This window comes from Amphibalanus amphitrite, unplaced genomic scaffold (assembly GCF_019059575.1).
Source record: "Amphibalanus amphitrite isolate SeventyFive unplaced genomic scaffold, NRLGWU_Aamphi_draft 000061F_arrow, whole genome shotgun sequence".
In the NCBI taxonomy this organism is placed as follows: Eukaryota; Metazoa; Arthropoda; class Thecostraca; order Balanomorpha; family Balanidae; genus Amphibalanus; species Amphibalanus amphitrite.
In genome coordinates this window covers 276270-291896 of record NW_024881557.1, presented here as the reverse complement: position 1 = coordinate 291896, position 15627 = coordinate 276270, and the positions used below count along the sequence as shown (strand labels likewise).

The 15627-nt window shown below is 49.5% G+C and overlaps 1 protein-coding gene across 4 annotated transcripts in view; it reads right to left on the bottom strand.

Annotated features, from left to right (window-relative positions):
- LOC122378526 (potassium voltage-gated channel unc-103-like) overlaps positions 1-15627 on the bottom strand; it is a 179391-nt gene that overhangs the window by 126324 nt on the left and 37440 nt on the right. For all 4 annotated transcript variants that reach the window (XM_043359673.1, XM_043359672.1, XM_043359674.1 and 1 more), the window contains exons 4-9: positions 10514-10712; positions 9623-9821; positions 9040-9181; positions 7850-7918; positions 5828-5955; positions 4946-5020 (exon numbers count right to left, since the gene is read on the bottom strand). In XM_043359673.1, the coding sequence (XP_043215608.1) occupies positions 4946-5020; positions 5828-5955; positions 7850-7918; positions 9040-9181; positions 9623-9821; positions 10514-10712 (812 nt within the window). The remainder of the gene's footprint in view (positions 1-4945; positions 5021-5827; positions 5956-7849; positions 7919-9039; positions 9182-9622; positions 9822-10513; positions 10713-15627) is intronic.

Sequence of the window (15627 nt, the reverse complement as noted above, 5' to 3'; positions counted from 1 at the left end):
CCGAGATGTCACCAACGTACACGCAAGCATTGTTTGCGACTTAGGCTTCGTGATGTGCCGAAGTATTACATGTTTCATAGCTAGATAGGAAGCCTTAACGTCTGTAGGTCGCCATCCTTCGTTTGTGACCATTACTGTCTGGAAGTATCCAATGAATGTCAAATCGGCAAGAAAATCTTACAGCAATAACACTTATCGACTACGATTAAATCTTTTCTACAAGCAATCTTTAACAAATGACTGATAAACGCAGAACTGCAGTGGACACCTTTGAGAAGCCTCGCCCTGATATGAATCCGTTTCAGCCCAAGTCGGTTACTTCATTATCAATTCTGGGAGCTTAAACGGAAATCCCTGCTTTGCAGAATTATTAATTTAGCTTCGTAGTTAGAGAGATCGGAAGCAGACCTCGGTAGCTCATTTAAAAAAAGACGTCGTAGGTGTGTGGAAATTCACAAGCCACTGGCGAGAACCTACGATAACAGCCAGTCGTCAAACTTCCGTCCTATCGCAGCTTATTACACGGCCAACGCTGACAACGGTCCAGACACGTCATCGTAGTCTTCCGGCTTTTACTGCAGATTAAGTGGGAATATTCTTGATTCAGCAATTTTCAGTATTCAGCGAGAAATGACACAACTCTGCAGGAAAAGTAGCAATAACTGCATTGAAGTGGTGCAACTGACGCAAACCCTTAGTTTTGCAGCAGCAAATGAAACCTTAACCAAAAGCTTAGAGTTCCCACCACCGAAAGGGACAATTCGTTCTGTCACGTATTCGTCGCCAAATGAGGGCAGGGTTCGGGCGGGGTCGATTCCAATCAGAGAAGTGCTGTCCATAACTGGGGGTTACAGCGTCATATGGCCCTACTTCACCTGTCTCGGTCCGTCACCCCATCTGAAACGAATCACTTCACTAAGAGTGAGTCACTTCACCACGAATGGATTCGAAGTGGTCCCCAACCAGACATGCCTTTTACCATTGGAGTGAATAAGCCGGATTGATGGCTACTCAGGAAAACTAGCCAAAGCTCGCTCATCCTCCTGTGATCGATCTGACTCAATTCGATCTACCTTCGATCTGACATCTGATATCTTCTCGCGTGTTCTGATAACTTCAGAACACGGCGAACTTCTCTATGACGCGCCGAAGCCGACCTATGAATGGTCGGCGCGGCGCGGACACCTTGCATACGGCGGGCCGGCTCAATGGCGGCTAATACCGCCGGGGAGCTCTGTTCGGCTCCCGGTCTGCATCCAATGAAGACCGGCCGCGTCTGCCTCATCAGACCCGTCCGCCGCATCAGCAGACGTGCAGCCGATCGGCGCAGCGTGGCTGCTCCCCGGAATCAGACGTCGCGAACGTAGACACCAGCCGCACCCAGCACTGCCGACCGACCTCGGTAGAGTGGATGGACAGTGGACACTGCCCTAATGCCGCATCGACATCTTAACAGCGCGGCATGCCGGTATAATGACCACTGTCGTACTTGCGTCGGTTTGCAAGCCCGGCATGTAGGTCGTAACATGAGTTATAACAGTTAGTATACGGACACCAATTCTTCCAAACGGCATAATGACATGGAAAGCAGCTATTACGCTGACAGTCAAACATCCGTCAATACCGACAAACATACCCACCAGCAATCATATCAAAAGCCGTATAAATGCTCATTCCAATCCCATTATAATTTGTCACTCTGATCATCCTTTGTACAGAACGTACAGCCGAGGACCCTCGGTGGACATCCTCCGCCCGATCCTACAGTGTCGGTCCTCTGCCATCCGCGGCCCCACCGCATAACCAAAACACTGCCGCCGTCGTCCTCGCTCTACACACAAACACTGCTCGAGAAGAGCGCTGCCTCCCGCTGAAAGACGCGCACGACGATCGGGCCGACGCTCCGCGCTCGCCGCGGTCCGGTGTGTGCTGGAGAGCGAGCCGGCCGCGGCGGCTGGTCAGACAGCGGTCTAACTGGTCAGATAACGGCCAGATAATGGTGCCATTGAAATCTGATGATTAAACCGGTTAAACGTTTGTCGAATTGTGTATGAATAGATGAGCTATTTGAATAAGGTTTAATTACCACCAGAAAAAGGCCGTTGACACAAAGGCTTTCAGACATCGAAGAATCTAGTTCAGTTGGTTCAGCTTTGGACCAGCTCGGATCAATAAGTTGCCCAACTGTGGTCAAGCTATAGCCCAGCTGAGGACCATGTGTGGCTCAACTGTGGTCAAACCGGTTGGAGACGACCGGCAATGACCCGGAGGACCGTCGATCGAAGTAGCGTTACACTAGCGTAGCTTCCCTCGGCGGCTTCCCATCATAACCTTCTCCAGGCCAAATATGAGGTCAGGCGGCCCTCCCAGTGATCAGCTCGGCAATATAGCGGATCAGGAGCTGGCCTCACTCGCCGTCGACAGCCCAGAGACGCTGCGGCCAGCCAAAGTTGGCCAATCACGAAGTACGCGATGGGTTGGCGGTCGCTCAGGGGTCGATTCGGGAGGCGATTGGTGTTCCATGTTTGGCTGGGGGCGGCGGGCGGTGACTGGTAGCCGGTGGACGGCGGAAGGTCGGCGCTGGGAGGTCAGAGGCAGCCGAGTGACGCACAGGCTCCGTGGCCTGAACGAGCGACGTCAGTCAGGATGGAGTGAGCGGTGAAAATGTCACAGGGTCGGGGACCCAGGACCGGGGTGGGGTGGTGAGGGGTGTGGTCTGGACATTGACTACCCCAGGACAGAGCAGTGGGGGACCCTGACCCACCCCGCCCTGGGACAGAGCAGCGGGAGACTGTGTGACCCTGACCGCTGCCCCTGGGCGGGACAGTGAAGAGTGTCGCCATAATCATCACTGGAGGACAGATCAGGACCCTGACCGATACCCCCAAGAGCCGTGTAACCCTGTCAGTGTCCACCCCGAGGCAGATCAGAGAGGGGTGTAACCCTGACCCCCGTCCCCGGGGGACAGAGCGGTGCATGCGCCCGCCGCCGTCCGTCCGGCGTGCCGTCCCATAAATCCGCTGTTCGCGTCCGTCACGCACTGGGTTCGTCGCTGCAGATCTATGGTTATGTGGGCCGCGGCCGCCGCTCGGACCGACCGTAACTCGGATATTATCATCAGGCGAGCGGCCATTAGCCGTGGCTCTGAATCAGATTACCTCGTGCGCTCCCAGGAGGCAGCGAGGCCGCCCCGCCGACCGCTGCCGCCAGCCGCAGCCGGCTCACTTCAAAGAAACGCTCCCGTTTTGAGAGAGAAATTAATTTCTAGTATGCTTTGGGCATTCGCCAGAGGAGAACTCATCCTGATCACCAGGAAATACTTTGTAGCAATCATTTGCTCCCATAAAGAAAATGTTTCTAATGTCACGTTGGCTCACGTCAGCAAACAAATCGAGTTCATTATAGGTGATAAGCACAATGCACATATCAAAATACACATGCAAATAATGGAACAGCTATAGTAGGAATGTCTAATTGAGGAAAAATGGATTGAACAAATCATTTACTATATGTAGATACTCAATTGCCTTCAGATTTATACATTTTTTGACACCCTAATGCACATCTAAACCAAGACAATGGTTGAATAAGACATTGAACATCCCATCAAACGAGTGGATCAAGTCGGCGTAATCAGCTGCGCACTCGGTTATCACCGGCCGCCTGGTGCCGACTGCTAACCCGGTTTGGCAGCTGGCACCGACCGCACCGCCATCGGCTGCTCAGTGATTCCAGACGATCCACTCAATCAGACCCAGCCCGGTGACACGACACCGATTGATTAGGCATTGATTGAAAACTGCCCGAGACTCATTCAGTCGTCCAACGGCGTCAATAGACTCATCTGACGCCAGACGTAACTACAGCGACACTGAGACAAAAATGGAGTCAGAAGAAAAGAACGATGGCAAGGCTTCAACACCATCCTCATCGATTCTCAACGCATTTCAAGTAAAACAATGTCTAGTAACGTTTGCCATGGATTCCTTCCCTTTGCTGCAGTCATAACAATTTACATAGGCAATTTGTATATTTAGGAAATCTACCTAAAAACATAGTTCTAACGAACGACCGTAGCCTGGAAGCACATTTGAACTCCTGCCCGGCGACACCGGCGACTGCGCCGGGCTGACCCTGACCCGGAGCCCACTGGAGGTGTCGGGCGCGCCGCCAACGGTGCCGCGGAGACTCCAGGTGCTCCCTCGTCCGCCGACCGGCACGTGGCGGCCCAACGCGAGCCGGCGGCGGCCCCAGCCAGATGTGGTCACCCGTCCCCTCCCCCGACCCGACCCGGCCCTAACTCAGCCCGAGCCAGCCCGACCGGAAATGGCTCCGCTGCTGCCTGGCAGGGGGCTCGGGCGAAACATTTTCACAGCTGGCCAGTGGCTCTGACTCTACGCTTGTTTGCTGGGCGTATTCTCGGTCATTTTTTACGTGTATAATAGCTTGTGGTCGCTGTGATATGGAACGTCGTTATCATGGAGAAAAGTTCAGAAATACGCACGGATAACAAATACACTGTAGCATCACCTGGTATGTGATAATTTGCCAGGTGCCTCATCGAGTGAATAATAAATAGGGCAGTATGGAGCGGGTGACAATAACTTCCGCGGAGCAGACCTTCCTCAAACTACTTCCCATAACCAAGACACTAATTAAACTAATAATAGAATCTTCTGGCACTGTCGTCTTGCAGCTCACGCCAGCTCAAGAAACATGGCTCCAACGAGGTCACTCAGCCCCATCTAGTGAGCTTCGAGAAACTACAGCCAGCGGCAGAGGCCGCTCCAGCTGGATGGCGCTGTCAGGCCACCGGACATCCACTGCCGTGTGTAAGTACGGCCGCTGTATGTTGCACATTAACACCAACTGAGGCGACACGAGTGCACACTGCACAGCACCGCACAACACACACCGGTCGGCGTCTGCAGCCGTCGGTACTCACCACCTTGCCGACCTGGGCCACCTTGTTCTTAGCGTTCAGATGCTCAAACTTGTGCTTGCCGGAGCCTTCTGGGTCCTGAATCAGAGAAGGTGTCTCAGCGGCTGCAGGCTGGTGCCGGTGGCGGCCGGCCCGCCCGCCCGCCAACGGGCCGCTCATTCAGGTGAGGGGTCAGAGCGCAATCGGTGCGGCCGGTCCGGGACCAGCGGGCGGGGTGGGGAGGGCACTGCCTGGTGAGGGGCGGCGCGCGCGGCGGCCGCCCGGCGCGCATGCCATTCGTGAGAGGGCCAGAGCGCAGATTGGCAGGTGATCGGGTGATGCGGCGGCCGGGACATCGGAGAAAGAAAAAGAGAGAGAGAGCACCCGGACAGTCCGGCAGTCATGGCATGGCGACCCGCCCCAGCAAACGGAACGCATCGCACTCAGGCACTCAGTCATCAGGTTATACCGGGCGCGGTCGGCGGCGGCCGCATACCTCAGAGTGACGGTGGACTAATACTAATGTCAGAAGCAAACTAGAAGCTGGCAGCTGGCTGGCCTCTTTTCCTTTCCAAGCACATTTTACTGTGGCTGCTAAGTGCAAAATTGCCAGCATGAGCCTCAGTCTTTGACCCACCTTTGAGGTGACACTGCTGCCATCTTTGGGTACTCTGAAAAACTGAACTGCAGTTTCATACCTCGCTCACAGCTCCGACTTAGCTGAAAACCAGCTGTTTGCCACATGGAAGACTGTTAAAGACTACCATATTGCACTTACGGTAGAGCTAACGGTTTCAAAATCATCACAGGGATCCTAGATTATACGTTAGTGTTAAGATCATCAACCCAACCGCAAGTCAGCAGGTGCTTCTCAGGTGTGTTCCGACACAGGAAGCCTCCGCTCACCTTGAGCTTCGACTCTGTCATGTTGCTGAAAGAAGACGACTTCTTGTGCTGGAAGAGGGTGCGGTAGCGACTGAGATCCGACTCGGACGACGCAGACGCGTGCTGACCCTGTACGTGGTTCCGGGTGGCTGCGAAACAGACGTGCACGCCATCAGAATGTCTCTGCGCAGGGTCAAGGGACACAAAAGGTCGGTCAGAAGCGACTCACATCGATGGGCGACAAAGACACTGGATCCGACATTCGGGCGTTTGGTAGGAAACAGTCAATGTTCAGTGGCAGGATCGGAGAACAAGGACCAGAAGTTGATTGGTGACGGGAGTTAACCAATATGTGGCCCACATCCAAACTAACTAGATGTATTGGAAGCATCGTTGGACAACGAGACAAATAGTTAGCCTCAAGTTTGATGTTAAACGAGGTCGTATGAAAATGAAACGGCTCCAGTTGAAGAAATGGAGCTGAAAACACAAAGTGCTTAAATGGACTTCTTCCCTTACGACACAAGATAGCTTGGGAGTAAGAGCGAAGCATAGATAATAGAAATAGTAGCACGATTTCAGAAGACACGTCTTTGTCAAAATATCCAACACTAGAATTGTGTACTACTTACTACAAATAGGTTCTTTTTTACTCACTACCTAGGTATCTTATGCACCCTTTCCTCTATCTCTAATGTATCTTGAGCATGCCGTGTGGCTAAATTGTGGTTTTTGAGTGTGTATTCGCCACGCATGTACCGATTATCCAACCAATAGCATCATTCCTGTCTGAGAGGCTAAACCCGAAAGAATGAAAGTCTCAAAGCACTGTACACTTCTAAGCTGCCTATTCAAGCACATACGAAATACATCTTGGCAGTTGGCTATGTTACAGCAACGGCGAGAGTCGTTCTGCCGTCTAACGTTGTAAGCTGTTTAACAGTTGATATAGTTCAGCTTGATGCGTGTGTAGTATGCTACAGGTACACGCTTAGAGGTTAGTGCCACCCATAGGGTATTTGACAAATACTCAAGGTCAGAAAAGGGATCAAGGGAAAAACGCTGCAAAATGAAGAAGCATAGGCTGGTTTGAGATTTAAACTGTTATACCGCGGCTAAATTACGTGATAAAGACACAAAAGCAATGGTTCATTAAAGATCAATTGGTTAACTTTCCTAGCTTCCCTAACGCTTTCTGTCGCTATAGAGCCCAAATGCTTAGAGATCATCTCTAGAAATCACCAAAGGGAGCACTCTGGTGCGGCCCGGGTGCAGGATGCGGACTGGCGGCGGTGCCGTGCCGAGGTGCGCGGTGGGCAGCCAGCGTCCTCTATACCGGCTCGGACGGCCGCCCCCGGCCGCTCCGGGTGCCAGGGGTGATCGCCAGTGCATTGTGCGGCCAACTGGGCCCGTGGCGGTGACCCAGTGCAGGTGATAACGGCTCTGTCTCGGTGCTGACGCGTGTCCAACACAAACAGTCAGCGTGCCGGGCGGCCGGCGGGTCAGCCGGTGTCACCGGCCGCGCGGCCGCCAGCACTGCCGGGCCGGCCCGGCACCGTGAAAAAAACGTGGGTGAACTGGCTGGGTATGGCACACAGACAATTAACGACCATAGGATGTGGCTGAGATTTTAAACTTTCCAATGGCTATAAATGACAGAAACAAAATATTGGTATCATATCGTTGCCATGAAAGGCTAGTACCTAATTTAGACCTTCGCTAAAAGTGATACATTGACCATTTGTGGACTATTCGACATTTACACAATTTTGATCTGATGTCAAGTTAGACACAGACACTGTCCAGGAGGGTATTGGTGAAACACAGCGATTATCGATGTTATTACTGTCCCATTCGGCCATAAATCACGGGCCAGCTGCGGCGACAACTGCTGCTAATAGTCAGTGGCGGCCAAAATCCGCGCGCTGCTGGCCACCAAAGTGCTAAGAAGCGTGCCTGTGTAGAACGTCCGCGTCCCTTTCGGGCAGGCCACGAAGCAGCTGCTCTCTACGGCTACGTCAGTAGCATGCGTGTCACAGTTACCTTGGCAGAAATTATCAACCGTATGCGAGCGAGGCCGCTGCTCCTCGGACTCTAACTCAGAAGGGTACACTGAAACAGCGACCGGAACGGGGTGCAGGATCTCAGCACACACACACTCCAGCCAGCTCTCTGTCAGAAGGGTACAGCACAACCGCGGCCAACGCTGCACCCTCATCAATCCGGCTCAGAGAACAGAGGTAAACAGCTTACGTTAGATCAAACACACTGAGCAGGCCAGTCTCTGAGTTCGACTGCAGCGAAACACTCGGTGATAATGCGGGGTCAATGGGAACATTTACAGCGTCAGGGTACAACAGTTAGTCAGCCAACAACATCAACAGTAGCCAGCAGCGACCCGAGGGTGGCGGTGGAGGGCAACTCGCTACAATTCCGTACTACATAAATGGCTCAACAGATGACACATAATACCTATACATTAATTGCATAGGCGGAGTGAAGCGATATAAGAGTATTTACGTAATAAGAAAAGGATAAAAAGAAAATGCTTGGCAGCGGCGTAAAAACAAATTTCAACAGAAGATCTTCAATTGCTAAATAACAAAACAAAAAAACTAAAAATACGCAGTTTCTGTTGCACCTATACACGAAAAGGGAGGACTTGCAGCAATGCAAAATAAATGTATAGAGGTTCGCATTTTATTTTAAGCGTATGCATTGTATAACAATGAATAACTAGGCTTGACTATCAAAACGAGGAACGATGTTTATGGTAACTTCATAGAAGCGTCTATGCCTGCTCGTCTTACAAACACCCTCACCTGTTTCTAAACAGGGCGAAACAGACACAGACAGCAGGACAACAAGACCCGGGTTAGTGATGACTAAGAAGTAATCTCATCACCCTGGACACGTATTGGAACAATTTGCATGCATAGCATTCGAGAAGGAATAACCATTACCACATCCGCGAAGTTTAGCATTGACGGTGAAATCGCTTGGTTGAGCTTTAAAGTGAAGTTATTCATAAGAAACAAAAAATTAACGAGGAAAAGAAGCTCTGAAGGGTGCTGTTGCCTGTTTGGACATTTGTATCCCAGTTGCACTCATCAAGTTGAAACATCAGATAAATTTCAATATAAATCTTATCTCTCTGGGTGGAACAAGCCGTTTCGCATTGTAGCAATTGTTTGGATCCCCCACATTGTCAATACCCGCGTTGCGTGTCTTACCGGTGCCAATGGTGGCACTTCTGCTCGGCGGCTGGCGCTGTCCCACCCGGCGCAGCGAGATGGGGTCCAGGGAGGAGGCGGGCCGCAGGGGCGTCAGGGGGCCCGCTGCAGAGCCGCTGTTCAGAGGCTGGCCCGGAACACCCTGACGAATACAGGTGGAGGGCTGGTTATGCTGGCATTGTTGTCAGGTGATTTTACGGTAAATGTTTAAAATTGTTCGTATCACTCTGAACATACAAGCCACTATAACGCGTTCAAAAGGGTGGGGTGGGGGGGGGGATGCGCATAGTTATATACAGGCATGTTTCATCTACCGATAATGCCCAATACATTATGGAACCTATAGCATATCACATGGCAAGTTCCAGACATTAAATAACGATCCAACAGAGGTTTTATTAAAATAATCAATTGCAAGCAGCTGTTAATCATTAAGCAGAAATGTGCGGTAATTCAAATTTGATCCACATGGTTTAATTTATTCCTGTATTAGACCTTTAATGAATTCAACTTAGCCCACACGCACAACGGTGGGTTTAGCGGCGTCCTCGCACCGCCTTTGTTCGCCCAGTTTAGTACTAACCGCCTCGGAGAGCCGCTGGCTGCTGAGGCGGGCGGTCGACACGTCTGACGGCTCGTCCAGCTTGGCCCGCAGGTCGGGCGCGCTGTCCGAGGCAGGGGTCAGTGGCCTCAGTCGGGTCAGGTCAGAGGTCGGGGCGGCCAGTCCATCCGGCGGCTCCGGCGGCTCCGGCGGCTCCGACTGCGGAGCCTGTGTCGGCTCCCTGACGGCAGAGGGAAGGGGTCAGAAAGAGCTTTAAATGTTGAGATAAAAGACAATCACTGCAAAAATCTTTGAAAAATTGAATTCTGCATTTCATTTACCATTCGGAACTTAATATGAGCAAAGGCTTTTATATCTCAATGATAACTATTTTCCTTCTAACAATGCTCAGCACAGCACTCCACCAAATATCGACACCTTTTTTTAAACCCCACATTTGTTCTCCGGTGAATTTCAGACAAGTTGGTTAGAGACCTTCAAAAAAGGTACAATCACTCGATTTTTCTCAAGTTTGTCTGTCTTGGCAGATAAAGCAATACCAGAACAGGCCTACGAACACACATATTTGATCAGGATCGGACGATTGGACACTTTTTAAAGGAGATCTTTCGTGCCTCCCGGAAATTCACGGGAGAGCAGATGTGGGGTTTTAAAAAAAAGGTGTCGATATGTTCAAAAGACAATCACATTTATATTCTAGTTGAACGGTTGCATTGCACAATAGAGTACATATCACACAACACATAAGCGCGACATATTCTAGAACTATACCATGACATCTTCCGATAACTCCCAGACAATCTATGTGCACCTCGGACTCACTTATATTGTCACATTCCTCGCCACAATCACCCCCACCCCCTCCCGCCCTTTCAAGACTGACCTCGGACCCCACCGAGAGACCTCACTCACTGAGCGTTCGGCGAGTCATCTACGGACGTCTCGGCTCTCCCGAGAGCCTCGGCTTCCTCCTCCGCGGCCTCAGTGGCCTCCGGGGTCGGGGTCAAGGTCGAGGCGCTGCCCTGACGACCGCGCAGCACGCCCACCGCCCTGCCGCGGCCCTTCCGAAACGAACGGATGCTCTGGCGGAACGACTGTCGCGCCTTGCCGACTGGGGAAGAAGAGAGAAGGGGGTTAGTGGGAGTTAATGTTGGCCTGCCTGTCACCAAATCTAACTCAACCGGGCACCAGCATCTCCTACAGCAGGAGACTAGCATCTCCTCAAGCAGGAGACCAGCATCTCCCCCACAAAGAACATGTTTGCCGCTCAGCTTGAATCGGACGCTTTGGTTACGCTCGAAATAAGAGGGCTTCATCTTCGGCCTTTGGTCGACAATCCGGAGTCATTTGTGTCCCTCTAGTAATATACTTTATTCGCATCATTTTAGGGATCTCATTTTCAACTTGCAAAACATGTTATTCTGGTTCAAAGGATACTTTGATGAGCTGTAATCGGCTATGAAACTTTTACTAGCGCCTCATTGGATCTACTAGGTACATGCCATGTGTGTCACCGACAATGAGTTAGGAAAGTTTGTTGGGCTGGTTTGCGAGTTTGTAGAGCTCCAAAGTTAGCTATGTTATCGATGCAAGTGCGCTTCGGCAGATCAGACTTGTTATCTAACGCTCTCCTGTCATTGATGAAAATTATTGAGCACAAAACACCTGTTCAAACACAAACTCGTATTTGAAATGCTAAAGCGTTTGCAGAGCTACTTAGTACTTACTCGTATACTCTTAAAAAGTATCAGCTATAGCTGATACTTTTGTGACATGTATATCGAAATCATCCTTTACCACATGCCGAGATATCCCTTTAACATTAGCACGTGCATTTGGGAAATGGCTTCGGCCCGCCTCGGCTAATGTTGAAGGTATTTGGGAAACGATTCGGCCCTAGGGCTTTTTGATTTTCCCAGACAAAGTTTTACTGAATATTCTGAGCGGAAGAACCAATTCCAAAGAAGATATTTACGGATTGTCTGTTCACTAACAGCATCAGCAAAAGTAAGTGACTGCGTGTTTACTTACTTTTGCTGTCAACGTACTTCAACTATAAACAAGGGTATCGTTCCAATGCCAATGTATTTATTGCTGCAGAACATGGTCAGAATAATCATTACCACATACATAATGCACGAAAAAAAAACGAACAATTCAAATGCGAGAGGCACCTTAACGTGCCAAAATGAAACATTTGATATTGTTCCAGCTGGGATCCAAGACGCGTTTGTTTCAGCGTTTCACCCAATATTCAGTTTTCCTCACGGTTTCCTCACTCCTGCACCGGACTCCATATACTTCTTTGTTCTAACTTATTGATCCAGCTAGCATTATTCAAGACGCGTTTGATTCAGCGTTTCACTCTGAATTTTCAGTTTTCCTCACGGTTTCCTCACTCCTGCTGGACTTCATATACTTCTTTGTTCTTACTTCTGGCGCATCACCATCTTCATCCTCAGCTTTTTTAACCCAAAATAAGGGAAAAGTATGGAATTTCATCTCTCATTCTTAACGCAGCCCCACTATAAAAAAATACAAATATAATAAAAACTGTTACGCCGGTACGACATGTGGTAAATCTCTTCCCAACCTTGGGCTGTGAAAATGCAGTTTTATTCACCTCGGTTTTTGGCTACGGACCTCGTGCCTACCGGCACTCGGTCCTCCGCACAAAAACCTCGGTGAATAAAACGCATTTTTCCCAGCCCCGGTCGGGAATATATAATCCATTCCGTAAAAAACAATCCAGCTATATCCTGTTGACTCCAAATCTCCTCAGTCCACAGTTCCTCACGTTTGTTTTTGAAACACGGAAGCACTGCCCGGCTAATTCATTAGAGACCGTTTGCATTACTCCACTAGCCTTTACAGCTCTGCTGCGTGAAGGTGCGTGCCATCGCGTGTCGGTCCTGCGCGATGGAATGCACGCTATTTTCGGCCCTGAGTATCCGTACAGGGGAGACTGACGGGGAGAGGTTATCGCTCACCACCGCCGCTTGCCCGACTGTATACGGCAATGGCGCGTCTGTCGAGGTGTGACTGGCACGTGCCGCCTGGGACGTGTATGATGACCCCCACTACATATGACCCCGCACTGCGAGAGGGGATAACCACCAGGGGCCCGTACGCGGCCGACCCAGCTACCGGACTCGCGGAACATGATCTGATTTATGTGACGCCCGACGAAGATAAGAGCCACGCTCGTATAGGCTCTCCAGAGCTGGCCAAAAGGTCACATTTAATAAATGGGCCCTATAACCCGAGATACCACAAGGAGTACTATCTGGTGTACTGTTGATAATTACATTAATACAATACGATCTGGGTGATTTGCGTTGATGATGAAGCATGGCCCATATATGTCCGCATGTATGCAACTAACATATTAAAGGATATTAACTGTTCCCTACGTCGAATTGGTAGTAAAGAGGCAAATGAAACTGGTTTTTAGTTTCCATTTATTTATTCAAAATTACTTATCTACAGCAGAGGACAGCATAAAAACTCTAGATTTGTTACTTTCAATCCTCTGATGATTTGGCAGAAATGCGCATTACGTATGTAGGAATTAAAATATATTTCATTTAAAATACCTTCAAAATATTAGTTTCTATTCAATTTATGCGTTATGCCATCTCGGGATTTCTGGTGCTCCAATCATATATTGCAATACGCATTTACGTAACCCATATTTTTTAAATTGACCCGGATTCGGCTTAAAGAGTGAGGATGTTATAAGCACCAATCGCTCACTTGCTACCGTCTCTTGAAGTCGACAGGGCGCTTGGAATTGGCCTCCATCACTCTAACCTCTGACTTCTGGACGCAGCGCACATTGCAATGTTCCGTGGAATGTCTTGAATGACTTGCCTGATAACATCTAAATTTAACCCTCGCACGACCAGGCCATTTCTCATAACACGAACGACCAGGGGGGGGGTTGTTACGACCCCCCCCCTGGCGTTTCGAAACGGAAGGTCGTAGAGCTTAGCGGAAAAAACCAACGGATTGCTCTCAACGAGATCTCGCGATTGGTGGTATATTTTTTGGTCCTAGGTCAACATTTGACCTACTTTTGACCGGTCAAAGGTCAAATTTTCGGAAAAATAGACTTTTTTCAACTTTCCGCGGCGATTGCGGCAAAACGGTGGGAGATATCGACTTGAAATCTTCACTATCGTGTTCCTTGATCAATTCTCTATCGTTTGGTATGTATTTCGTTTCCCTAGCTCTAAAAATGGCGCGTTGGGAGCGCCGGAAGTCGGCAAGGTCACAGTCGGCGGCAGAAATTCGAAAAATCAAAATTTAAATTTTTGAAATCTGATTGTATTTTTGGATTTGGAAGGTCCATTTGCTCCTTATAGAAGCTAATATTGCTGCATATTCCCATTGAGGTGACAAGAATTAGCAAAATAGTGGTTCGGGCGCTTTTCAAAAATAGTACCGGACGCTGTTCCTCTTATGACGTCATAACTCCGTGACCTGACCTGACCCGGTCAATTTTCTTGCACCACACGATAGCCAATGCTTGCCCCAACATGCATGGGAAGTTTCATCATGATCCATCAAACAATGTGGGTATCACCGGCAGAAAACCTAGGGATTCGGCGCACACGTTTGGTAACTGTCGGCCGGAGGCTGTACCTCTTATGACGTCATAACTCCGTGACCTGACATGACCCGATCAATTTTTTTTCGGCAAAAGATGCGCAAAGGTTGCCCCAGAGGGTATTGAAAATTTCAGCCCGCTACGACAAGCCGTTTAGCGTGCACTTCGAAAAAACCTTAGGGGGGGGGTTGATACAACCCCCCCCCTAGGCGTTCTAGGGTTAACCTCGAGTTCCGCAATTATAGGTTTGATTACCCCGTCCCCACTCATGGCCCAGCTTTCCAGGAAACTTTGTTTGGAACGAATCACCTGTAAGGAATTGCTTGCATCCTCTATACCAGATTTCTGTTACACAAATACCGTTAACAAAACCCATCAGTTCTTATCTAACCCCTTACATAAACGATCTTACTACTCACATTTGGTCAGCAGCTGAGAGAACTCCTTGTCATCGTCATCTTCCTCTTGGGGCGAGGAGAGGTCATCAAAGTTGAGCAGGAACATTAGCAAGTCGCCAGCCTCGTTTGAGATTGGCGCCACCGTTTGCGTATTTACAAATTGCAACCGAGCTCCGCCGTAGGGTATTTTATTTCCGCCGTAGTGTATTTCACTTGGGGGATTTTCTACCATACATCTGCCTGAGCTTAGGGTAATTACAATTTGTCGGCGACGTTAAAAAATGATGCACCTTTTTTTCGCAGTATAGGATATCGCATGTGCATATTTCTGCCTTTTGGGTGCGCTTCATCGGTTTTTCGTGAGTAACTCGCGTAAAAACCGTCCGATCGCGACGAAACTTTCAATGCCCCCGATTTTATCAATTTTACACCTACCCTGAAAATTTCATGACCCTGACCCAATTGACCTTTGACATGTGACCTATTTTTCGAGACCATGTTTGGCCCGAATCGCGATTCGGCGTATGTCGGCTCGCAGTAGCCGCGCGGTTGCAGTTTTCACGTGGTTTCAAGCGTTGAAACATGTGATATGATGCTGGTCCCATGCATTAGGGTGTGTGTCAAGGTCACCTGAAGGTCAGGTCAGCTCAATGACCTTTGATGACCTCGATTCCTTTTTCGAGTTTTACATGTTACTAGGCTAGTTTTTGGAGCTGATTTCGAATTTAGCAACCATTTGAACATTACAGGGGGTGTAACGAAATTATCCGGACACCTTTCTTCCCGCTGCATAATTAAAAAGCAAAACAATCTGGTACTTTTTCTTTTAACTGAGCTTGTAGCCACCTTTCATAAAAACACAGTGATGAATGTTCTGGAGCATTTCAGCCAATGGATTCTCCACCACACTGGCTTTGATACGGACCAACACCGTCTAAACCTGTGCCTGCGGTTGAGCAGTGCTTATGGCGGGTGGCCCTTCATACACCTCCTGCTGAACAAGAGCCGACAGGTTT